General features: G+C 38.4%; 1 protein-coding gene across 6 annotated transcripts in view; it reads right to left on the bottom strand.

Annotated features, from left to right (window-relative positions):
• Positions 1-18,111, bottom strand: part of TRPM3 (transient receptor potential cation channel subfamily M member 3) — a 997,482-nt gene extending 979,371 nt beyond the window's left edge. For all 6 annotated transcript variants that reach the window (XM_056118728.1, XM_056118724.1, XM_056118725.1 and 3 more), the window contains exon 1: positions 17,927-18,111. In XM_056118728.1, the coding sequence (XP_055974703.1) occupies positions 17,927-18,109 (183 nt within the window). In that variant the 5' untranslated portion in view covers positions 18,110-18,111. The remainder of the gene's footprint in view (positions 1-17,926) is intronic.
• Positions 18,112-27,052: the final 8,941 nt, after the last annotated feature.

Raw genomic sequence — 27,052 nt, 5'->3', positions numbered from 1 at the left:
CAGCCTGGACTTGGAGTCTCCATTAGTGAAGCAAAAATACCAGTTCTAAAAGATACTATATGCCTGCATTTTTTCTCCCTCTTAACTAATTTGAAGTTAACTCTTGCTTTAGTTCTTTTTGTGTTTATTTTTCTTTGTCATCTATTCATTTGGGGGTATTCCATCTCCATCAAGTAAAGGGAGGGAAAGAGGGAATGAAGGAGGGAGGGAAGAAAGGAGGAAGAAAGGGAGGGAGGGAGGGAGGGAGGGAGGGAGGGAGGGAGGGAGGGAGGGAAGGAAGGAAAGAAGTCCAGAGTTATAAAGAATGTCTCCATCTTGAGTCAGTGTCCAATCTTTTGTCTTTTTCTTTACCCTTTTGCCGTGCTATTAATATAGCCTGTAGATTTCTCTAGTTCTTGTTTCATACTCCTCTCCTACTTCTCTTCAACCACCAATAATCCACTGCATAGTACTGGAGTTTTTATATCCAGCTACCTGCATATAGAGTCACCCACCATTGTACGTCTACAAATAAATCTCTTTATTTTCCCCTAATTCTGAATGCATTCCAATTTCAAGCCATTTGCCACATGTAAAAATGATTGTTGTAAGTGGTACAACATGGAAAGTATCATGCTAAGCGAAATGAGTCAGAAAGAGAGGGATAGACATAGAAAGATTGCATTCATCTGGGGAATATAAAGAAACAAAATATGAGATTAATACCCAAGAATAGCTGAGATCAGCACCAGGAGGATTACTCCATAGCTTAGAGGCCAGCCGGACATTCTAGGGGAAAGGGCAGCTCAGATAGAGAAGGGAGCACCAAATAAAGGGTGTTTGGAGGATCCTCCCAGGAGGGGAGATGCATATTGAAAGTAGACTATGGACTGAACATTTTTGCCACTCAAAGCCTCTTTTGCAGACCACAACACTCAGAAGGAGAGAGAGAACACAAGGGATTGCCCTGCCACAGAGGCAGGGTGAGATGGGAGGGATGGAGGTGGGAGGGATACTGGGATCCATGGTGGTGGAAAATGGGCACTGGTGGAGGGATGGGTATCTGATCATTGTATAATCGAAACCCAAGCACAAAAGATTGTAAATCTACAACTGTATCTCATGGTGTTTCACTAAAAATAAAAAATAAAATAAAATAAAATAAAATGATTGTTTAGGTACAAACCCAAGAACATGGGCCCTACTCTCTCATTCCCTTTCCCGCCTCCTCTCCCTCCCCCTACTTCTGATTTTGAGAAGAAAAGAGAGCTCTGGGTCCGAGTAAGTTTCACACAGTAGCAATTTTCTCTCCCAATTTATAGTCTTGCACAATTTGGAAATATCCTAATGTCACCAGAGAATGTCTTCCATACTTTGTCACAAATGTTCTAGAGAAAACAATCTAGTCGGCCTTTCCTGGAGTTTTATAGTTCATCAGTGCCGGATTTGGTGTGATAATCTTAAAAATCATTATTCTCTTAAAGCTCTAATGTGTCTTTTTCCCTGGTTGCTTCTTCAGATGTAGAGTCCAATTGATTGCCCAGTTTAGATTATTCTTAGAGTCTTTCACAAAATCATGCTTTTTAAAAATAGTTTTGAAAAGACTTATTACTTTATTTGAACTTAGCATTTTAAAAGCACTATTATACCATATGTCCTCACTTTTAAGTATTCACCCTCCTTCACCCGCCCACTCTTTTATATGAGTCCAAAGTACTCATACAAAAAATCAGATGCTCCTGGGAATACATCCCGGAGAGGCAAAAAAGTACAGTCAAAATGACATCTGCACTTCTATGTTCATTGCTGCACTATTCACAATAGCCAAAAAAACGGAAAAAACCCGAGTGCCCGAAAACAGATGACTGGTTAAAGAAACTTTGGTACATCTACACAATGGAGTACTATGCAACTGTTAGAAAAGATGAAGTCATGAAATTTAACTACAAGTGGTACTACATGGAAAGTATCATGTTAAAGTGAAATGAGTCAGAAAGAGTGGGATAGACACAGAAAGACTGCATTCATCTCAGGAAATAAAGTAACAGAATGGGAAACTAACACTCAAGAATAGTCGAGATAAGTACTAGGAGGTTCACTCCGTGGCTTGGAGGCCAGTTGCACATGCTGGGGGATTTTCTATGTTTTCCTATTGTTTGAGAGCAGATAGAGAGCTCAGATAGAGAGGGGAGCACCAAGTAAAGGGTGTTGGGAGGATCCTCCCAGGATGAGATGCATACTGAAAGAAGACTATAGACCAAACACGATTGCCACTCATATGCCTCTTTTGCAAACCACAGCACCCAAAAGGAGAAAGGGAACAAAAGGGAATACCCTGCTACAGGGGTAGGGTGGGATGGCGGGGTGGGAGGCGGGTGGGAGGAATGCTGGGAGCATTGGAGGTGGGGAATGGGCACAGGTGGAGGGATGGGCACTCAATCATTGTATAACTGAAACCCAAGCACAAAAATTTGTAAGTCTACAACTGTACCTCATGGTGTTTCACTAATAAAAATTTTAAAAAAAATAACCAAGAGGAAAATTACTAGAGAAGTTTTGCTTTTAACCATAATGCCCAATAGTAGGAGGACTTGGGGAGAGGGGCATGGGTAACTGTATTTCACAGTGATTCAATAAAAAAAAGAAAGAAAAAACTCAGATGCTCTCAAACAATAGGAAAACATAGCAAAATCCCTATGTAATAAGTTATTGGAATACAAATTGTCCAGTTAAATGTTATTTTATTTCATTAAGAATAAATGCATTTTAAATTTTACTTATTTTCTTAAAAACTAGTAAATTCACTTTTTAATGTCCATGTGGAAGGTGTTGAACAAAAATATCCCCAAAATGTTTCAAGGACATCTTAAATTCAGTGAATCAAAACTGAGAATTCCATTACTTATTAGTTCATGGATCCAATCAATTTAATTTCCTCATCAGTTTCAGTCTTACCAAGATTTTAAGAAGAGTAATAATATGACTAAGCCATCTTTACATAAAAGATACTTATAATATGAATAATAGTCAAAAGTGTATCAATCAAAGCTACTTCCTATGTACTTGAGATGCTTATAATATATTAAATGCCAAATAATAGCTTTAGCCCTCCACCATCAAAAACAAGTCTTCTACAAATATTTTCACATTTCTTTCTCCCGTTGCATTTCAGATTTTATCCTGTATAGAATGGGTACTGATTAAAATGTACATCAAAGCAAAACATCCACATACCCAAAACTACTAAATATCCACTGCTAAAAAGCCAAATAGCAGTTTCCATTTTTATAGTCATTACTGTGAATTCAATACTCGAAAAACAAAAAATGCGATTTCCAAAGATATGTAACTTTCATATTTGGTTTTTAGAAGTGATTTGGAGATGACTAAAGTAAAATGAAGCATTTTCTTAAGACACTTGAACATCTTTAGATTTGATGCAGGATGACTATAGATTCTATGTAGGGTATGGTGACTACAGTTACATAGCACACTTGAAATTTGTTGAGATCTCAAATGTTGTAGTGCACATACATACATACGCACAATGGTGGTACTCTGTAAAGTGATGAATATATTGTCTAGATTGATTTAATTATTTCAGTGTATACTTTAGTCATCCTGCAGTAATTCCTATGGACTAGTTTCACGAACCCTTCAGATATTCAAATCTAAAGATATTCAAGTGTCTCAAGAAAATGCTTGTTTAATACTTTAGTCATCTCCAATTTACTTCTGAAATCCATAACAATGTAAAGCTATGGAAATCTATGACAGATTGCATTGTGTAAGGGATAATGAAAAGAAAAACTGTCTATATTCAATACAGAGAAAACCATCATAGGCCTGCTACATGGTATCTACTTTCAGCCTGACTTCAGTGAGGCTAGATACAGAGGGTTGAATATAGAGGATTGACTATGTATCAAAATAATACGCGATACAACTTAAATAAACACCGATTTTATTTCTAAGGTACAGCTCAATAAAGGGCAAAAGAAAACCATGCAGAAATCTCTGGCCAATGCGTTGCTTCTTTCACCCACAAAATCTCATTTCAAAGAGCCGAATATTTATCATGCATTTAAATGTACCTTTGGAGATCTTTCACTACGATCATCACATAGCTGAGATCAACACCAGGAGGATTACTCCATAGCTTAGAGGCCAGCCGGGTATTCTAGGGGAAAGGGCAGTTCAGATAGAGAAGGGAGCACCAAATAAAGGGTGTTTGGAGGATCCTCCCAGGAGGGGAGATGCATGTTGAAAGTAGACTATGGACTGACCATGTTTGCCACTCAAAGTCTCTTTTGCAGACCACAACACCCAAAAGGAGAGAGAGAACAAAAGGGAATGCCCTGCCACAGAGGCAGGATGGGAGAGGGGATGGGGGGGATATTATCCATGGTGGTGGAAAATGGGCACTGGTGGAGGGATGGGTATTTGATCATTGTATGACCGAAACCCAAGCACAAAGATTTGTAAATCTACAACTGTACCCCATGGTGCTTCACTAATAAAAAAAAAGTAATAAAAGAAAAAAAATGTTTTACAAACTGAACAGTATCATCTTTGTGCCTATTGTAGGCAAAAGGATGGCCTCTTAAAGAGGCCTAGCCCTAAATCGCCAAAACCTATGAGAATATTACTTTTCATAGCAAAAGGGAAAAAGGATATTGATGATCTAACCTTAAATTGAAGAGATTTTCTCTGGACTATCCAGAGGGGTCCGATGTTATCACAAGTTCTTGAATGTGGAAAATGGAAGCAGAAGACAAGGCGTGAGAAATCAATGCAGTGGGGTCAATACAATGAAGCTTTTGACTTTAAAGCCCAGAAGAGAGGTAGGTGTGTGTGGGGGGCGGGGGGGGGGCATGTGTCTGTCTTCTACACTGCAAAAGGTAAGGAAATGGGTACTCCCCTAGAGACTGCAGAAAGCAATATAATCTTGCCAACACTCTTATTTTAATCTAGTGAAACTCATATCAGACATTTGGTTTACAGAACTGTAAGATAAATTCTTGTTGCCTTAAGCCATGATTTTTATCTCAGGAGAGTAAGAGAAATTTAAAACAATACACAGCATATTTTTAAGTCCTGAAAGCACAAATGAACAGGCTAAATAGTTTTTGAACACATGACTTCTAAAACTCAGAATTAAAAATCTAAGATCTGGGCTGGAGCAATAGCACTGCAGGTAGGGCATTTGCCTTGCATGTGTTCGACCAGGGTTCGATTCCCAGCATCCCATATGGTCCCCTGAGCACCAATAGGAGTGATTTCTGAGTGCAAAGCCAGGAGTAACCCCTGAGCATCACCAGGTGTGACCCAAAAAGAAAAAAAATCTAAGATCTAATATATGGATGCTTCCATACAGATCTTTTAAGTAGTAATCTAACTGAAAATACAAAAAAAAAAAAAACCACCAAAAAAACTATTCCTCTCCAAACTATTCCATATTTACTGAATGAGCTACAACTCAAAGTAAGCAAGTAATTGATAATGAATGCTATTGCTATAAAAGAATGTTTAGCTAATATAGTCTAGCTGATATAAAAGGAAAGAGAATTGTGGTCTCATTATTTTGTAATATCCCAATGAGGTAATAAATTTTGTTCAGGAATAAGAAAACTTGAGCCAAGGGCAAGATCCAGTCTTTGATCTATTTTTTTCTTAGTTTATGAGCTAATAATGTTTTTCACATCCTTATATGGTAAAATAAAAAATACTACTTTATAATACAGAAACTGCTTAAAATTCAAATGCCAGTGCTTATAAATAAAGCTGCATTGGAATATAGCTATTTCCAATTATGTAAAATCTAGGGCTGATTTTGCAATGTGACAGAAGAGCTGAGTAGCTCTAATAAAATTTAAGATACACAGAATATACAATATCTATCATGTGGTTCTTTGAGAAAAAAATTTCAACGTCTCTTCCAGACAGTGATCACCAGAGGTAGCTAATGCCTAAAATGAGAGAGAGTCAGAATATCTGTGAAGTATCTTTGATCTAGGCTCCTGGCCAAGGTGTCAGTTCATTAGAAATCCAATGGACAAAGGAACAAGTCAGATGACACTGTTGGGATGAATTCAGGGGAAAAAGAAAAGAACGTGGGACACTGCAGTTCAAACAAAATTCACTGACAAATAATTTTCAACAGATAACAAGAATTTCCTCCTGAAGGACCCAGGCCCTGGCATTTTGTCCGTGGCAAATATATACTGGACCTAACATCAACGGGTCACAGTTTTTCATCTTCACCAGAAAGAGTAAGTGATTGGATGGCAAACATGGGGTGTTCAGCAAGGTGAAAAGGTTATGAATATTGGAAAAAAACAGGGAGCACTTGGGTCCAGGAATGGTGAGACCAACAACAAAATAATTTATATTTTGTTGCTTTGGGGGTCACATTCCATTGGGGTCTCAGTAGACGGCCTGAGACATTGACTAAATCCCCTGCCCCTGAAAGAAAGAGCTGGCCTTGTTTACAGGGGCCCAGGGGCTTGCTCCAATCACTCCACACGGCGCAGGCACTCTGTTTGAGGATGAGGGATGTAACAGTTACCATCTACCTGAGCTAATACACCTGGCCCTGAGAGCGGCGATGTAAATCATCATCGATATTGAGCCTGACAAGCTAAATGTGATACACGTGCCCCCTGAAATGGATGGATAAAAACCCCTGTGTGAGAGCAATTAAACGGACCAGGGCAGAGGTTCCTCCCCTTCGCACTCCCTCTCCTGTAAGGAGGAAGTCCGGCGACCAGGGGGATCATACTCCAGTGTGTCAGGGTCGACTGATCAGGACCCCGACCACACTCCAAGTTGCTCAGGACTTACTCCTGGCTCTGCATTCAGGGATCACTCCTGCCAAGCTCGGGAGATCATATGGGGATGCCAAGGATCAAAACCAAGTCAATTGCATGCAAGGTAAGAACCTAATCTGCTTGACTATCACTCCAGTCCCATTTCCTTCTCTCTCTCGCTTTTGTTTTAACACAACTACTTTATTGATTTCTTATAATCAAATACTGCCAACCAGTATTATTTCCACTCATGCATCATTGAAAACAAAAGGATTATTTCCCTGGTATTTTCAAATGATGCAGCATACAATAAACAAAAAAAGTTAGAACTTAAAATATCCACAGTCAGGAATGGGATATATATATATCAAAAGACGTCAAAAGATCGCGTGGACGCCCACCTACAACATGGTCAAACTTCTTCATCAAGACCCTGAATGATCAGTTTGAGGTTCTACATGTTCCTAGAATGAATAGATGCCACTGGGCTATGCTAGCATGCAACAGGGATGAATGGAGACGTTACTGGCACCCGCTCAAGTAATTCGATGAATAACGGGGGATCAAGTGATCAAGTGATATATGTATATAGATATATATATTTTGCTTTTTGGGGTCACACCCGGCGATGCTCAGGAATTACTCCTGGCAGTGCTCAGGGGACCATATGGGATTTTGGGAATTGAACCCAGTTCGGTTGCGTGCAAGGCAAACGCCCTACCCGCTGTGCTATCACTCCAGCCCCAGGAATGGGATATTTTAAGTTCAAACTTTTTTTGTTTATGGTATGCTGATCTCAAGGATCACTTCGGGTGGGATGAATGGAGACGTTACTGGCACCCGCTCGAGTAATTCGATGAATAACGGGGGATCAAGTGATCAAGTGATATATGTATATAGATATATATATTTTGCTTTTTGGGGTCACACCTGGCGATGCTCAGGAATTACTCCTGGCAGTGCTCAGGGGACCATATGGGATTTTGGGAATTGAAACCAGTTCGGTTGCGTGCAAGGCAAGCGCCCTACCCGCTGTGCTATCACTCCAGCCCCAGGAATGGGATATTTTAAGTTCAAACTTTTTTTGTTTATGGTATGCTGATCTCAAGGATCACTTCGGGTGGACTCAGGAGACCAAATGGAGTGCCTAAGATTGACTTCAGTTTGAATGCGTACAAGGCAAGTATCTTACCCACAGTACTACACATTGTGCTTTTAAAATCAGAATTTCAATACAAACTATGCTTAAATTTTTATGCATCTTAGCTATAACCAATTACATAATGATATAAGAAGAATTTAAGGTGAAAAACACTACTTCTCAAACAATGGAAATTTCCACTTTTGATATTTATTGTAATAATCTGCTTCTATTTAACATACCTCTAGGTAAAATGGAAAGATAGATAACTCTTTCCACTTCAGCTAAGCAGTAAACTAGGTACATACCGTAATGCATTTACACATTTACAGTTCATAATGCATTCCAGAAACAGGTCCTCCCAGCCTTATTTTATGATGAGGGAACTGAGACACAGAAAGATTAAGTTGCAAAAACAGTGATCTTAGATGGTAATAGAAGGAATTACTAGAGAAAGGGGGAACCAGGTAAGATAAATTTAGGAAACCATCCCAAAGTGGAATGAGTGCACAGAACGTGTAAAGGCAATCCTGGTAGTACTAGTGGCCAGGCATTAGCACCCTAACATTCTGCCTGCCTTTGTTTTCACATCAAGGTTAGAAAGCCCTGAAGCTAGACTAGCCAGCATTTAAGTCCAATGAGATGAACAAATATATTTTTCATTTCATTTCATTTTATATATATATATATATACAAATATATATATATATATATATATATATATATATATATATATTAGCTTACCTCTCTAGTTAAAAGGTTTAAAAAGAAGAAAAGGAAAACACCCCTTTCTCAGGGTTTCTGATCTTGGGAACAACTCCCGTGCAAGGGAACTTTCTTTGCTTGCTTTTATTTTTTAATAAAAGCTCTCTGAAATTAACCATTTTTGTTTCTTGCTTCTAATCCTTGGTGACTGAGGGGGGGAAAAAAAAGAGCCTGATCTTGGTAACAAAGGGAAACCAAGTTTATCTGATACAAATGTCAACTTTTAAAGCCTAAGGCTAGGACAACTCCTCTTAAGCCCCTTACAAATGTTGGCTCAGTTCAGCAGTTAGGATTTAAACAAGCTCAGTGTTTCTTTGGTGCAAAACAATTTTACAAGAAGCCCTAGCCCTGACATCTTTCAATATACGTGTGAATTCCTAAGTTTATGTCCTGTTATATTATCTGCAAGTTACCCAAAGACAATATAAGAATGATCACTACATATTGTTTGCAACAGAAATAAAGTAAAATCAATTTTTATCAGTGATGAATAAATTACCAGTATAATGCCCAAAGGTGGTAAAGTGTTATGTATGAAACAGTAGCAGCAGTACTGTAAACCACAGTGCAAAATCTTACTATTTTTTCCTTTTTCCTTTTTTTTTTAATGAAAAAGCTGTTTTCCTAGAAGCCAACTGGTGGCTGGGATGCAAATGTTGTGAGGAACATTCGTGGAAGCAAGTAGACAACCAGTAAAGGGAGTAGTACCTGAAACCCAATCATGAATAACTTTGTAATTTCACAGTGACTAAATTTAAATAAAACACAAACAAAAATATGTAACATCTACAGATGACACCTTGATATATTTCAAAATGTAATGCTGAGCTAAAAAAAAAACAGCAAATTTTAAAAGAATAGTTATTGCACAACACAATTCATATAAAACCATTCGAATTTTCATATGCACATAAAAGTGAAGAGGTATTTTTTTTAGAGAATAGGAGAGGCAGCCAGAGAGGTAGTACAGGGAGTGAGCCTTGCGTGTGGCTCACCCCAGTTCAATCCCCAGCAGCATACGGTGCCCTGAACATGATGGGCAGTGAGCCCTGAGCCCAGAGTCAGGAGTAAGCCCTGATCACAGCATGGTATGATCAGGGCCCTCTTATTCCCTCCAAAGCAGGAGGTAACCTGAAGCCCAGTGAATTAGGGCATTTTCCCTGGTAAAGACAAGGTTGTGAGTTCTAATATTGGTGGTTAGGACAGTCCTGTTTGTGACCCTGGGAAAGACCTGGAATATGGCTCAGTGGCTTTACTTAGTTCAAACCTGTGTTGCCTCCACAAGTGAAGGCAGTCTTTGCTGCTCTCCTGGTAAGGATCCCACAGAGAAAGGTTCTGAAAGAGGGTGAGGTACCTTAGAAGGAACTGAGGGCCAACACAAGACTGCTCTATTCCCTCTGCCGACATAAACAAACCATATGAAATAAATGAATCCCAGTTTTGTAATATTTCTGATCTTTGGGAAAGAAATCAAAAGAGAAGAGTATTAAGGGGTTCTTTTTTATCTGTACATATAATTTTTATCTTTTAAAAAATTTTAAAACACAAAAATAAATGAATAAAACATAAATTCACTTGTCTGTTATGATTATGTGAATTTTTAAATGTTTTCTTCATTGCACACTGAGAATTTTAAGTTTAAATAATAAATAGCAATAAACTTTTTTTTAAAATCTTTTTTTTATTATTCTTTGGAGCCACACTCAGTGGTGTGGTCAGGGCTTACTCCTAGTTCTGTGCTCAGGGATCACTCTTGGCAGAGGTTGGGAACCATATGGGATATCAGGGATCAACCTCAGGTTGACTTCATCCAAGGTAAACACCTTGCCCACTAATTGTTTTTTTGTTAAGTAAAAAAAGCACTTGAGTGAATCTTAAGTTCATTAGAAAAAAGAGAAATTTCTTCTGATATAACTGGGAGGAAAGAGAAGTAGAAAAATATAAGTTGCTTAAAGTCATAGCTGATAATTGTCAGAGTAGGATTATAATTTTATCTTCTGATTCCAAAGGCACCATATGGCTCTCTAAAATAAATTGATTGTCACCAGAACTTTCATAGTGATGACCTGCCTTCAAACTGGGTCTCTTAGAGAAATTTCGATAGCACAGTCTCTCATTCTCTAATCTCTGAGTATAAAGTTAGTTTACAAATCAACTTTCACAGGAGACAAAACCAAATTAATTACTTCTAAATGAACTTGGAATTCCATGGTTTTGCATATATGATTAGTGGCTGGTTTTGTCAATTCTCAACTAGATACCAGTTTTTGTGACCTCAGAAATTCCCTGAAGTATTTGGAGAGATCAAAAAAAATAAGTGAGCATTGCAATAATCTCTGAATAATAAAAAATACAAGTTATCATAGAAATATACATTTTCCTAATTACTCACCAACATTATAAATATGCCAAATAAGTTAAAAACATCATGGAAATCAATAACTATGTTCAATTTCCACCAGACAATTATTAGAGGTAAAAGTAGTGATCAGAGTGGCATTTATGAGAGTAAAAACAGATATTTATAAAATAAATTTTCCCATAAAGCAAATATCTAACTCCATGGATTTATGGATAGTTTGTTTTTCTCTCTTCCTATTTAAACCTTCCTTCTTCCCCTTCCACATTCCACCAGCAAATAAAAGGGCTCAAATCTCACACAACCTACAAAATAAAAAGGAAAAACAAAACATCTGCCTTTGCGCTTCATAACCAAATATGCTTATCATAATAATAACCAAATTAATTTAGAAGGTATTATTTTATTAATCTGTTGATTTGTCAATTCATTTGTTGCGCAAATATTTGAATGTTTACTAATCCCAGACACTGTTCAAGGCATTTAGAGACTCAATGAATAAAACAAAGATGCCTGTATTTATGGAGTTTTCATTCCAGCTGAAGTCAAGCAATAGATCATAACAGTTGTGATGTAGTTAGAATACGTGGCATATACTGCCTAAAAAAAAAATGCCTAAGTGTATGCTTTTCTTGTTTTTATTTCTCTGGCTTCTCTACCTTGCCTTCTATTCCTTAAGGGCAAGTGAATCCCAGAAACAGGACCAGGTTGATTCGTGGAACTTGCCACTGCACACTTAGCATCCAAAATAGCCGTGGGAAGAGAATTTAGGAACCAGCTGCTCCAGACTTGTCTAATTTGCAGTCACTGTTGTTTCTATACGATCACTAAATTCAGGCATCTATCACCTTAGTGGGAAATATCATCTGAGAGAACTATTATTGCCTCTTTCCAAACAACTCTCTTCTGTTCTCTTCCTTTAGAACTTAGAATCCAGCACCGTGTCTATGAAGCTTTGTTTTCTCAATTTCCCATCATTATCCCTCAAAAGATTTCAGTATTCCATTGTGTTCTGACTATAAAGGTAGGCTCAGTGTATTTCTGTCTCATTCCCTTTCATATCTCTCTCATGTGCCAAACCATCCATTTATTAGAAAAATTGGCCATCACCTTCCATGGCATCTAATTAGGAACTCAAATGTGAGGTGAATAAAGGCTTCTTTAAATATTGTCCCTAGGGGCTGGAGCCATAGCACAGATGGTAGGGCATTTGCCTTGCACGTGGCCGACCTGGATTCGATTCCCAGCATCTCATATGGTCCCCCAGACACCATCAGAAGTAATTCCTGAGTGCATTAGCCAGGAGTAATCCCTGTGCATGGCTGGGTGTGACCCAAAAGTCAAAAAATAATAATAAATATATAAATATTGTCCCTAGAATTCTTTCTAGTTTGGGTTTATAAATTCTCCTCTGGCTTTGCAAATGAAGGAAACACTAAGGAAAGCCAATGCACAAACCATCTCATTGGATCAGAATAAATCAGAATATACTTGTGCTACTATTTATAAATTATAATAATGATTCAGTTCTTCTAAAAATATTGATAGGGGCTGGAGCGATAGCACAGTGGATAGGGTGTTTGCCTTGCATTCTGCCAACCCAGGTTCGATTCCCAGCATTCCATATGGTCCCCCAAGCACCGCAGAAGTAATTCCTGAATTCATGAACCAGGAGTAACCTCTGTGCATCGCCGGGTGTGACCCAAAAAGCAAAAAAAATTAAATAAAATATAGATATCAGTAGGAATGGCCCTTAATATATTTTGAAATAATTCAAAACACACTTAAAACTATCACCATTCAGTTAATCTTATTCCTCAAATATTTACATAGTCTAATTACTCATTGCCACTTTATATACATATGTATATAATTTCAAATGAAATCTTAAATTATAAAATTTCTAATTTACTATGATTGGTGAGGAAGAGCTTGTTTAATTGTGGCATTAATGATGAGAACAAAGGTAATATTTCAGAAAATCTTAAACAAGATAAACCATTGTCAGACAAGTCTTTTCTATCCAAAAAATAAATAAATCACAGTTACAAGAAAATACATTTGTTTTCCTAAGCAATACAGCATTATCGCTTTTTTATTTTTTTTTAACAGTGAGCAAAAGGCAGTAGACAAAAATCAACCTGTCAAGAAATGGTTTATTCAGTAATGGACTAGCACTGCAGGAGATTCGTTCCGCTTGCACCAGGAGAGCCCTTTGTGTACCAAGAACAAACTATTAAGGGTTTAATGACACTGCAATACCATATTAGACTCTGCAAAGGGGAACAAGGATTCTTTTTACTAACTTACTGTAGTTTCTACCACAATCACCATGGGATCTTCCAGCCACACAATCCTCAAAAGGGCAATTGGTTGGATGATGAGTTTTTCTGACTTTTGCCCTGCCTGGGACTCAGTTTTTCCTTTTTTGTTGCAAGATGTTGAAGAATCCAGCTTTTAGCAGAAGAAACTGGAAGTCACCTACTGGGGCAAGTCAACCCCAGGAACTGGACCATATTGGTCCTTGGAACTCCCTACTGCACACATAGGATCTCACACAGCTGTGGGAAGAGAGAATTTAGGAACCAGCTGCTCAAGACTTGTCTATTTTGCAGTTATTGTTGTCTCTACATGGTCAATGCTGTCTCCACACACTCAGTTGCCCACTTGTCTGTGCAAGGTGTGATGTTTTGTGGTTGGCACCTGCTGATAGAGTAATTATAGCATTAGTAAAAGCAAGCATGCCATCTAAGCTTGAAGAACAACACTAATTACAATCCCATCATTTCACTTCTTCCAAACTGTTTCTTTATTTCCTTTTATGCAGAGCTTACTTAGAGATTAAATTAAATCTGCTTCTATTTGAAAACAGGCCTTTAAATAGTTGTGGGACTAGAGGAAAAATTCACCTTTCAAAATAAAAATATATGCCAAGGTGAGCATTTTATATTTGTAATTCCTGACAGTCCTTGCTAAAACAAACTTATGGTAACTAAATCACCTTTCAGTAGTTCTCATTCTACTTTTCTGTGACTAGAATTCAAACAAATGATAGAAATAACAATGCTTCAAGAAGGTACATGAAATCCAGGTGGTAGAGATGAAGGCAAAGAAGTTATAAATTGTTTTCATGCCAACTACAGTTCAATAGAGTGTAAAGTAAAACATTAATATCCAGAATTTAATTTGACATGCAAAAACTCAAATTACAATAACTGCTATGGTAACATGACTAAAACAAACTGTTATGGTAACTAAAAAATATAATCTTGACCCAATCTGAAGAATAAATTTCAATGAATGAATAAATATGATTTAATTCATTTTCACTCTATCAGCACTATATAATTTGGGAGTATAATTTGAGTACTATAGAGTTCTTGATTAAAGCTCGCTTGCATTCTCAACCAAAAGGACTAAAACTAAGGAAAGAAGAAAATGAATTTTAAAAAATGGAGGGGGGAATTCTTTCATAGTACCAAGAATTTGCTAAACATCCAGGATTATGGTCAAGAATTTTATTTTGTTGTTGTTGTTGTTGTTTGTTTGTTTTGGGCCACATCCTGTAATGCTCAGAGCTTACTCCTGGCTCTGCACTGGGGAATCACTCCTGGAGATGCTCAGGGAATCATATGCAGAGTAGTATGTATACATGAAGCCCTTCCTGGTCCTTTGTTGTCCAGAACTTAAAAACATGCGTATGAAATGCCACCAATGACTTCAGAATAGCTGCCCCTTTTGACACCCATCACACCAAGTGGTGCTGCTTCTGACTGGTGTCAGAACAGAAGCAAACTCAAGACTCCTATGAGAGGGACACATCGTTCTATGGTGAGTCTACTAAGCACACTACTGAACACCTGGATACCATTTTATGGTGGCCTACTATGCTCTATAATGAACACCTGGATACCATTCCGTGGTGGACCTACTATGCTCTAGAGTGAACACCTGGATACCATTCCGTGGTGGACCTACTATGCTCTAGAGTGAACACCTGGATACTATTCTATACTGGGACTACCAAGCCCTATAGTGAACACCTGAATACCATTTTCTGTGAATTCAAGAAACAGTAGGAATTCTAATTTTTAAAATTTCTAACCAATGTATTAAAACCACGGGGCTGAGCTGATTTCTAAAATACTCTAAGAAAACCCAAACATACTTAGTGATAAGTAGAAAAATCTAACTTCTGAGTTTGATTCAAACAGATCTCCTATACACATCACATACAAAACCACTCTGCCTCGGATTACAAGGAAAAAGTACTTGTGTATCGTCAAAAACTGAGTAGCTCTCTCTAAACTGAAGAAAATTTCTCCCTTATCTATTATGATGTGTGTGTGGCTTGTAGTTAATGAAAATGGAAAAGGGAAATGCAATAATTCCACTGAGAACAGAGAAAATACTCTATCATTCCCAGGGGATAACTTTAAGTGGAAATGATTTCAAGACTCCAACAAAGGCCACATTAATAAAACAACTATCTAATCATTTTACATTCTCAAAAGAAGAAAGTTCATGAAAGCTACCATGTTTTATTATTAACCAAGATTTCTTTTTTTCTTTTTTTTTTGTCTTCAAAGGAAAGAGTAAAATCCTTATCTGATCTTTATCATCCTGGACATCACACTACATCTAAGTTCAGCACAGAATAAATAAGATCTGAACCTGTAACCTTATTCATTCTTATGAATAAAATGGAAGTCATATACATCATACTAGCTGCTTTAATCATTTTCCTCAATTTCTATTATTGAAGCTATCTTTAACCTAAAATGCAATTAAAGTCGAAAATAACTAGTTCATGTTAAAAGGAAAAAATTACCTCTAAGATTAAAAACTTCTATAAGCATTTCTGTTGCAAGCATTATTAATCGCTCTCTCTTGTTTGCACAAATGAGTTGATTGCCTCACTTACAGATGCAATAGAAGGTCTTATTAACAACTAATTGAATCAAACTTTAATTAAAAGCCACTAACCCAGCACTAGAATTTACAAAACCTCATTGCCTTTACTTATAATAAGATAAAATTCTGAGAAATAAAATCATGGCTACATGTACTTGCTAGAATTTTAGATGAAAATCTAAACTTGCCAGGCAAGGTAAGACTAAGTACAGGCTTTTGCCATGACTGAATTTTGTATGAGTCACTAATATTTTCATTAACAAGTATACAGGGAACTAAAGCACCGCCATCGCCCTTGATAAACAAGAGGACACAGTTATTTCTCAGCATTATCTTCTGCTTTCCATTGCTCCTTACCATTCCCTCACTCACATGTATTTACTCTATGTAACAAACGTAATAGCTATTTACCAACTAGCAGTTGCATACTATAAATTCCTTATATAGACTCAGCGCACACTTGTTGAACAGAATCAAAGGGGAGCACGAGAAGCCATTTAGACCAATAGAATTTTATGAACATTGGAATTAAAACATTCTTGATTAACAAAATTGACAGTAACTAGGAATTACCAGGTTTCTACACAAATTATTTCAGTAAAATCTATCTCCAGAATAATAATCTCCCTTAGAAGTATTTCCAAGTCCACATTTCTAAACAAACATTTCATTGTCGAAATAAGATTAATGTATGTATGTGCATTGTTTAAAATTATGTTTAAATTAAAAACCTACATCCAAAATGGATTACGTATTTGAGAAACACACACACATTTTTGTAAGTAGTTTTTGTAAACAAGCATATAAAACGGTGCAGAACATGTTTGAGTGTTAATATTTCATTCTGTTGGAGTAATGCTTAAGCACCCTGTTAGAGATTTATTTTTCACCCTGTAATGACCACCCCTCAAAAATAATACTCATGGCATGTCACATAATGCTTACTATCATCTTTTCTTTTAATTAACTTACTCCCTTTAAAATAGAGTAGCTATTGTTAGCCTTGTTAAAATCACAGGCGTGCACACACACACACACATACACACACACACACACACACACACACACACACACATTCTTAACGACGTTCCTGAAGTTCAAAGAGGTGTAGCCTTCCTTCCTGCGAGCAACAGGAGGCTTGAACTCTCTTCTAGAACACTGTACTCGCCTAGACTGGAGGAAAACATTATATCCAAATACTGGAATTGCAAACGCAGCTAAAGTTCTGATCGACTGTACTTGCCTACGCACACCCGATGCCTCTATTAATTTCACCCGTGTGCTTTCATTGCGCTACTTAGACGTCGAAGAGGAGCGGACACGGGGGAAAGCTGTTTTCTGAACGCTGTATAGGTGCATCGTGAGACTTTTTTAAGCACCTGGGATAGTCTTCGCTATTCTCTGCATGCAAATGGCATTCTGCAAACAATTAAATGCTCCTATTAACAGAGAGGGGAGGTGGGATGGGAAAGAGCAAGTGCTAAGAGAGCAAGGAGGAGGGGGGGCCGTTCCAATCCCGCCCTCATCCGTCGGATGCCAAGTCCCTTCCAACAGGCTCTAAGGCCGGTGCCTGGGGACCGACACATGCATGAGTCACAATACACTCGGCACTATCTCACACTCTGCTCTGTTCATTGCAGAACTCCAACGATCTGCCAGCGAGCCGCTCGCTCTGCTGCAACATGTTTCCCCTGTCTGCACAGACGCTCGAGACGTCAGGAGACGCCCCCCCTCTGGCAGAAGGAAAGGAACTCTTCCCTGGTCCCCCCACCCCACCCCCACCCCCTCTTAGCTGCCCTCCAAGCACTCTGCATCCTTCGGAGCCGCTCCACAAGTTCCCAGGCTCGAGCCCCTGATGCAGCCGCAAGTTCAGCACCACGGACAGGGCTTGAGCCCCGCGGGTGGGGGGTTGGGGGGGGAAGCCCCCCGAGAGGCTCCGCTCGGCCGCTGCCCACTCACCGGCGTCTGCTGCGACGGCAGTCCCGAGCGCTTGGTGGACCCTTGCTTGGAACTTAACCTCTTCCAGGACTCCGCAAACCTGCCCCGGCTGGCGCTCCGGCTGCGCCTGCGGCTCTCGGCGCTCTCCTCGCGGTCCGAGCAGCCCCGCTCCATCTCCGCCTCGTCCCTCCACTTCTTCCCCATCCTAAGTTGGTACCAACCCCCGCGGCCCCGGAGTGGGGGGTGCCCAGGCCGGCGCCCCGCGCGCTCGCCCGGTGCAGTGTGTGTGGGGGGGTCTCGCTGCAGCCCGCGCGCGCGGTGCCCTCGCCCGGCGCCGCCTTTTACCTCCGCGGGCGCCTGGCAGTGCCCGGGCGGCGCTGGGTTACCGTCGCCGCCGCCAGGCTGCGCTTGCGCCCGCGATCGGCTCCACTGTGGGCTGAGGCTGCTAGCGCCACCTGCGCCCGAGCCAGCTTCCTTTTGCGCCCCAAATTGCTCTCCACCCCCAGGCTCTCCGTCTTCCCGTCTGGGAGGCGGGTTGCGGGTTGCACGGCCCACGCCTGGAACTGTTGACGCTCTGTTGAGTAGCTGTTGTCTGTCACCACCACCACCACCACCACCACCACCACCACCCCCGCCCCAGCCTAGCCCTTCCGACCTGGGAGCCAACCTCCAACTACAGGGGTGAGCCCGGGTGGCCCCCAGGGGGTGGTGGAGGTTCCAGTTGACTTGGAGGGCGCGGGGGTGGGGGGGGTCGGGGGAGGAATGCAGGAAGCTTGCAACTTGGTGGTGCTGGTGACTTCCCTTTTTTGGTTTTCATCCTTTCACTGAGCAGGAACAGCTGCCCCCCGAGTAGAGCATCCTCTGCTTAGCAGACCACCCCGATTCATTTCTTCCTAAATGTTTGCTCCGACTGGAGCGCTGGGTCTCAAACTGGGCTGTACGTTGACTTTATAATGAAATCTATTGTCTGTGAATATTCCTTAGAGTCTAATTTCATTTTCCTGAAAAGCTGAATAGTTAAAACCCCTCTCCATAACCTCCCTCCCCTACACACGCGCGCGCGCACACACACACACACGCACACACAGAGGTGATTATTATTTCTGCATCAGTAATTCAATGATTTTAAGGGGGCTGAAATGATAGTGCAATGAGTAGGGCGTTTGTCTCCTACATAGCCCACAGTTGACCTGGGTTTGATCCCCAGCATCCCACAGGGTCCCCCACAAACCCATCAGGAGCAATTAGGATTGACCCATTAGGATTCCTGAGAGTAAAACCAGGAATAAGTCCTGATCAGCCCCTCCCAAAACAAAACAAAACAAAAGCACAAATAAATGACTTTAAGAACCTCTACATTAGGAACAGGCCAAGATACCTGGAATGGACAGCTGCAGAGGTGATACATTGAAATCAACACCTGCTTCTCGAGATAAGATTCTTTCACTCCTCCGGCAAGGCTGGCACATGTCAAGCCATGAGTATGCTATGTGAACTCCTTCGGATTGATTATTCTTTGACACCTCCGCCTCCCCCTGAGTCGGCTGGTCATTCTTCTGCTCATTAGGAGAGTCAGTACTTTTGCGACAGCTGTTTTACTAGATTGTATGGTCTTTCCTTGATCTGAGAAGAGAGGGACATGGAGGACGCCACACCCTCACAAAGACTTCAACTATTACTGAACTCATTATTTGGGGGCAAGCTACCGAGAGTATCTCGAGAGCTTTGCACGGCAGAGCCTGGCAAACTACCCGTGATGTATTCGATATGCCAAACACAGTAACAACAAAGTCTCCAATGGAGATGTTACAGCCCGCTCGAGCAAATTGATGAACAACGGGAGAACAGTGACAGTGACAGTGATTATTCGGGGGTAGTTAGAGGCTTCAAATCACTACTACTCGCCAAGGGCTGCTGGGGGTGCTGATTTACTACCATCTGACAGATATATTTCCCCTTCTTCGTGTTGTAAATGGAGCATTCTTCCTGCAATTTGAATAATGCCAGCTCCCCAAAAGATTAGGTGGGGGGATTAAAAGGGAAGAGGAGAGGGCAAGAAATGCTGTGGAGGAAATTTGCTCTTGGGTACCCACAGTTGTGAAAATCATCATGTGAATTGTCAAAGGTCAATCTGATTAAGCAGTTGAATTAAGAACTTTTCAAACTTCACTTCTGCGAAGTGCTATGTTTATATTGATCATGCCATTTTAGACAAAGGGATACAACAAAACATGCATATACCCAGACTACAAAGAATGAGACTCGGCAATGTTGCTGACGCCCATTTAATGAAATGGCATTTAATGAAAAAGTCACAGGATCCATTTTGCGTTTTCTTGCTCCCTGTGAAAGTTCATGAATTTGAATTTATTTTATTGGTTTATTTTGTTTGGGGCCACACCTGGCGGTGCTCAGGACTTACTTCTGGTTCTGTTCTGAGTAATAACTCCTGGCGGGACTCAAAGGACCAAATGGAATACGGAAGATCAAACCTCAGTAGGTTCCATTCAGTATAAGCACTCTGCTCTCTGTACTGTTGCTCCTGCCCCTGAATTTGAACTTAGTGTGATATTTCATGGAAGTAGAATAATTCAGCCAAGATGCCCCTCCCCAACAAAATGGATCAAAGTGATTACGCATAGTTTATAAATTGGAATGGTGTGAGAACTAAGTTACCAATTAGGCGGCAGAATACAAGTCAAGAAATTATGACTCTAAAGTAAAAATAGGAGATCAATACCCAAGAACAGCCGAGATCAGTACCAGGAGGATTACTCCATGGTTTAGAGGCCAGGCGGGCATTCTAGGGGAAAGAGCAGCTCAGATAGAGAAGGGAACACCAAATAAAGGGTGTTTGAAGGGTCCTCCCAGGAGGGGAGATACATGTTGAAAGTAGACTATGGACTGAATATGATTGCCACTCAATGCCTCTCTTGCAGACCACAACACCCAAAAGGAGAGAGAGAACAAAAGGGAATGCCCTGCCACAGAGGCAGGGTGGTATGGGGGGGATGGGGTGGGAGGGACACTGGGATCCATGGTGGTGGAAAATGGGCACTGGTGGAGGCATGGGTACTTGATCGTTGTATAATCAAAACCCAAGTACAAAAATTTGTAAATCCACAACTGTACCTCAGCATGTTTCACTAATAAAAAGAAAGAAAGAAAGTAAAAAAAAAGAAATTATGACTCAAAATACTGAAGATCTCCCCCACTTTTGGTTGCTAACAAAGGAAAATATAACTGAAAACTCTCTAAAACATGAAAAGTGTTTGTATTTGATTTTTTTCTATAGCTGTAATGACAAGATCTGAAATGAGGCTAAGCAGGGCCTTCACAGAGTATCATGGAAGATACATAAGCTAAGAAGATTCACTCTGTAAAATCTGGTTCAACTGAGTCAGCCAGTTTGCAAGGGGGGTCGGGGACGAATCCTGCTCTCCTGAGTCATACTCATAAACGAGTGACTAGCATGTCCATGAGTACACAGAGCAACTAAGGAGTTTTTCAGACAGAAAATTCTCATGAGTAGAGATCGTATGTCTTTTTTTTTTAGTTGTTTTGCCTCAAAATGAGCTTTTGATTACCCTTATCTTAGAGCAGTATTTTAAAGTCTTGGTGGAAGATCATTATTATTATTTTTTTTTGCACTTGACAACTACCAAAAATGTCTGCGAACTGTACAAGTGGCTAAATTAGATGTGATTGCAGGCAAGCCAAAAATTGGCCCTTTCCTCTTTGGATGTTCATTTGTCTTTTTCCAAATTTTCAAATAGGAACTGGAGGCATAGGTTTAAAATCTATTTTATTTTCATCATTAACAATCCTGAAAATCACAGTACTTCAATAAAGTTTTTAAAAACTTTCTGAATAAAAAAGTAAAATCTATCTTATTTCTTGTAAAGTTAGCAGGGAACCACAACATCAAAGTTAAAAACATGTGTAGACTCAGTGGCACTTAAATTCTGGAATCATGGGTTAAATGCCATTTTCAGAACAATTTACCTCTATTGGAAGAATTACTACAGTTATAGAGTTGGATGTTAACACATAAACTGGCAAAGAAAAAAAAAACCTTTTCTTCTCCATGGTTACTAAACATTAAAAAGAATGAGTCTTTTGGAACTGGAGCTATAGTACAGTGGGTAGGGTGTTTGCCTTGCACTCGGCTGACCCAGGTTCGATCTCCAGGGTCCCATATGGTGCCCCAAGCACCACCAGGAGTAATTCCTGAGTGTAGAGGCAGGAGTAACCCCTGAGCATCACCGGGTGTAACCCAAAAAGCAAAATTAAAAAAGTCTATTAGAATAATATGAAACTAAAAACTACTTACACTAGTATATAGAAGATATTCTACATAAAGTAAACATAAAAATATGTAACACACAAAATATAACATTGTGAATTGTTCTACGAAATGAATTCTCAACAGTAATTTTAAATTCTTCTGAAAATACAAAATGCCAAGGGTCCTCTATTGGCCCTTGGCATTCTATGACACTCATACAATCCTACTGAGCTACTGAGCAGACAGGAGACCATGTGGTGGCAGGAATCAAGTTCAAGTCCATGTATACAAGATATGTACTCAACCCTTTGAGCTACTTCTCCAACTCTAAGCAATTCTCCCCAAACCTTATTCACTCTAAGTCACATGGTCATGCACTTTATTTCAAAAGAGTTTATAGAAAATATCTTTTCCTCTATAGAGGAAAAGGGGTTTTTTTTCTTGGTTTGTGTATATCCACAGGTATTCCCAGGGATTAGTTATGCAAAGTACAAGAGAGGGTAAACTCAGAGAAAGCAATGAAAATTCAAAACTATGTTCAATCCCAAGCCTCTCCCAACAAAATAGAGGGTACAAGGCATATTTTAGCAGTTTTATCACTTGTAATCTTTCACAATTTAAATCTCTCCAATACCAGTATGCTGAGTAAAAACAAATGATATTTTTCAGTCTAATGATTTAAGGATTTAATCAAATGTGTGCTTTCATCAAAGGTCTAGGCCCAATGTCCTATAAAACTTTTGGTGAAGATAAAAATGGTTTTCTAGGACCAGGACTGAGGCTATTGGTAAAACTTCAGCCTTGCTGTGTGAGACCCTGTATTTGACCCTGGCATAGAATGAAGCTGAGAAATAAGGAAGGTAATAATTTTCTATACTGTCTTTTAAGATAATGTGAAACAATCAAGCACTTGAAATGTGACTGATCAAAGAATTACATATAAATCAGATTTAGTTTTTAAAACAATTTTAAGGATATTCTAAGTTCTCAGCAAAATTAGGAGGGTTCTGAGATTTCTCATATGCCCCCTAGGCTCCCACATGTACAGTCTTTCCATTATATTACTCTCAGCACAAGTTTACAGTTGTTAAAATTGATCAGTCTACATTGGCACACAATAATAAGCACTCCTAGTTAATGGTTTATATTAGGATTATTTTTTTCAGTATTGGATTTGGATAAATCAATACTGACTTAAGTCCATCATTATAGTGATAGGATGCTTTCTATAATAGATGCTATCTCCAGTTCAGTATAATATATTATACTAAATCGTAGAGTCTCTTGGTGAGAAAGGCACTCAAAGGTAGTAATAAAAAAAGTTTCTGTTGAAACGTTCATCCCTCAGTATTTGATATCTTCTTTCTCAAAATGTTGGCATTTTTCCTATTCCTATTTAAGCCATTAAAGAAACACACACTTATAAATGAAGTTGAAATGCATGCTGTCTGCCTTTAATATTAAATTTTAGAGACACACGAATTTAACATGTTGTCTTCCTTTGACAATCAAGTAAAAATTTTACAAATCTCCTAAAATTTCTCTTAAGCTAAGCAGTGTTCTTCCGTTCATGTCTTTACACATGAGAGGAACCAACATCAGAGTCATCATTTTCAAATACTGACTAAAAAGAAAATTGAAAATGGTAGTTTTTAAATGAATTTTAATCATCAGCTTTGTGAGCCACTCCAAGCTTAATCTCTGTGACTGGATTCAAACTAAATGAAGTTATTGAATACCTATGAAGCAAGGGTTCTGATGCAGAATTAGTGTTTAGGCATAACGAAATTGCCTTCAGTAGGCATGAAGATTGAGTCTTATACAAGTCAAACTAGGATGAGAGTTGAAATAGTTATTCTTGCAACTGCATCAAAAAAAATCTCTCATAACCCATGGTTATTAATCAAGAAAAGAGAGCAGAAGGGTTATCCTGATTTATGTAAATTAGTCATCTATGAGGATGAAATTCTTTGAGTAACTGTTTCCTGAAAAAATAACTTCCTTAGTGGAACAGTCTCTTATATATTCCATGAAATTCTTTTTGACAAACCTGCTCATTAAACACAAGTCTTCCCTGTAGAAATAATTTCATGCCCAAGAACCTAACTACTTACCAGCTTTCTCTCTTTTTCTTTCTTAGCGTCTCTCCCTCCCTTTCCTTCCTATTTCCTTCTTATCTCCTTTCTATCCCTCCATTCCCCCATATTACCTTCCTTTATATTTTTTACTGTTGTTGATGTCAACATAAGCTAAACAAAATTCTTCAGTTGCCCAAGTTTTTTTAAAACAACTATTATAATTTGTAGACATTTTTAACATAAACTTTATTATTTTTATTGACTTACTTGCATACACTATATGTATATAAAAGGGTTTCCATCTCTAAATTTACTAATAGTTTTCTAAAATTCTCTTTCAAGATTTAAAAATAAAGGTTGGAAAGATGTGGCTAAGTGATCTTCCTTCCCTGTAGCTCCCCATATCATATGGTCCCCAAGTCCCATCAGGAGTGATCCCTAAGAGGGATCCAAAGAGCAGAGCCAGGAGCGTGCCTGGAGCACAGCTGAACATGATCCCACTCCTCCGCAAAAAAAAAAAAAAATTAAAAGATAGTCACCAAAGAAAATGGCATAAGAATTATAAAGGGAAATAAAATGATTAGACATTAAAATAAAAGAGATATGAAAGAGAAGAAAAAAGCATAAATGAGTTAAATCCTCATTTATTAAAAGTAATAAAGAAATATTCGTGTAACATTCCCATCACAATGAACAAATTTGGCAGAAATATATAGCAAGTGCTGCCAGAAAAGTCAACTAACCAGAACTCCCACACACTCCTGCTGGGAGCAGATTGGTAAAACCACTTTGGAAAACTATTTAGCACTACTAAAGCTAGTGATATTTATATTATGATCGTGTAATTCTTCCTCAAGACATATTTATCCTACAGAAAGGCATTGGTATGATCAATTAAAGACTAAGACTGTTCACAGAAGAACTATAAAATTTCCAAATTAGAATCAATTCAACTCCCGATCAAAATTAATTGATAAATTATCATATATTGAAATAATAGAATATTACACAGCAATGAGAATGAATGAAAAAGTGAATAAATTAAGCACTGCAAAATCATCAATGAGTCAATAAGAACAAGTGATATTTATTCTGAGATTGCAAGAATGATTGAATTGTGCAAACTGATAAACATGGTATGCCTTATAAAGAAAAGGAAGGGCAAAATGATCTAATTTTCTCAATAGATGCAGAAAATACAACTTGTCAAAATTTAATATCAAATTACAATGTTTTAAAAGGGATAACATTAATATAGAAAGGATATGATGGATAAGGAAGAGGATATAAATGGAGTCAATATTAGTTGTGGGTCTGTGAAAAACTTGATGCAATACTCAGTGATGAAAAGTAAAAGGTTTTACTCTAAATCCAGAAACTAGACAAGATGTCCACTGTCCACTCTCACCATAGTGTTGAAAGTGCTAGCAAAAACAGTTGGACAAAACAAAATAATATAAAAGTCATCCAAATTGGAAAGGAAGACAAATGTCTATCATTTTTTTCAGATAACAGTATTTTATTCAGAGAAAAATCTCAAAGACTCTAGTAAAAAGCCATTAAAAACATTAAGTCACTCTAACAAAGTGGAAGGCTACAAAATTAATATATAAAAATGCATATTGCTACACAACACATTATCAGAAAGAGGTATCATGAAAAGCAATCCCATTCAACTATGTCCAAAAGAATTAAATACCTTGCAATAAATTTAACCAAATTCATGAAAGTTGCTGCATTAAAAACTATAAGATATTCTTAAATCAAATAGAAAACACAGATATGAAAAGATCCATACTAATAAAATGGAAAATTTGGCAACTTTAACATGGTATATACATACTTTATAGTAAACATGCCAGTATTTTAGTAAGCATAAAGTACTTATAAAATATTAGCATGCTTACCACAGTGTACTTATATCTTACTAAAATATGTACAGATTCAATATGATCCTCATAATAATCCCAATGTCAATTTTCAAGGAAATAAAACAAAATAATTTATTTGAACTTATCAAAAAAAACCTAAACACAAAAAATGCTAAGAAAAAATGAAAAAAAAATGTATGCAACACACTCCTCGACTTCAAATTTTACCACGAGCCATAGTCATAAAAACAACTGAGTACTGTAATGAAAGTAGATACATAGATCAATGGAACAAGACTGAGAGTCCAGAAATAAGATACCCATATATAAACAACCAATTTACAGCAAAGAAAATGAACACCTACAGTGGATCAACATTAAGTAAATGATATTGGAAAAATACTAAACAACCTATGAAAAACAATGCAATTAGATTACTATCTCATACCATAAAGAAAAAAAATCAATCCAAAATTGATTACATTTTGGCATGTAAGACCTGACACCACAAAATTCATTGATGAAAACATAGGTGATATATTCCTTGACATCAACCATAGAGATGATTTTGGAGATTTAATTCCAATGGCCAGGATACCAAAACCAATAACTAAAAAAAATGGAACTGCATTATATTCAAATGCTTCCACACACAAAAAATAACTGAGCTATTTTCAAAATAAAAATAGCATACTAGGAATGCAAGAAGATATTTGAAAATTAAATATCTGACAAGAGGTCAATATTCAATATATAAGGAACTCATAAAAGTTAACAGCAACAAAACCCCAAACTAGCCATCAAAAAAAATGGACATTGAATATGAATAAATATTTCTGTAAAAAAGAGTGAAGATAGGCAAAATTCATATAAAAAGATGTCCATCATCTCTTATTATGATGTATTATTA

The sequence above is a fragment of the Sorex fumeus genome, unplaced genomic scaffold, assembly GCF_029834395.1.
Source record: "Sorex fumeus unplaced genomic scaffold, SorFum_2.1 ptg000038l, whole genome shotgun sequence".
Lineage (NCBI taxonomy): Eukaryota > Metazoa > Chordata > Mammalia > Eulipotyphla > Soricidae > Sorex > Sorex fumeus.
This window is presented reverse-complemented; position numbering and strand designations above follow the sequence as displayed.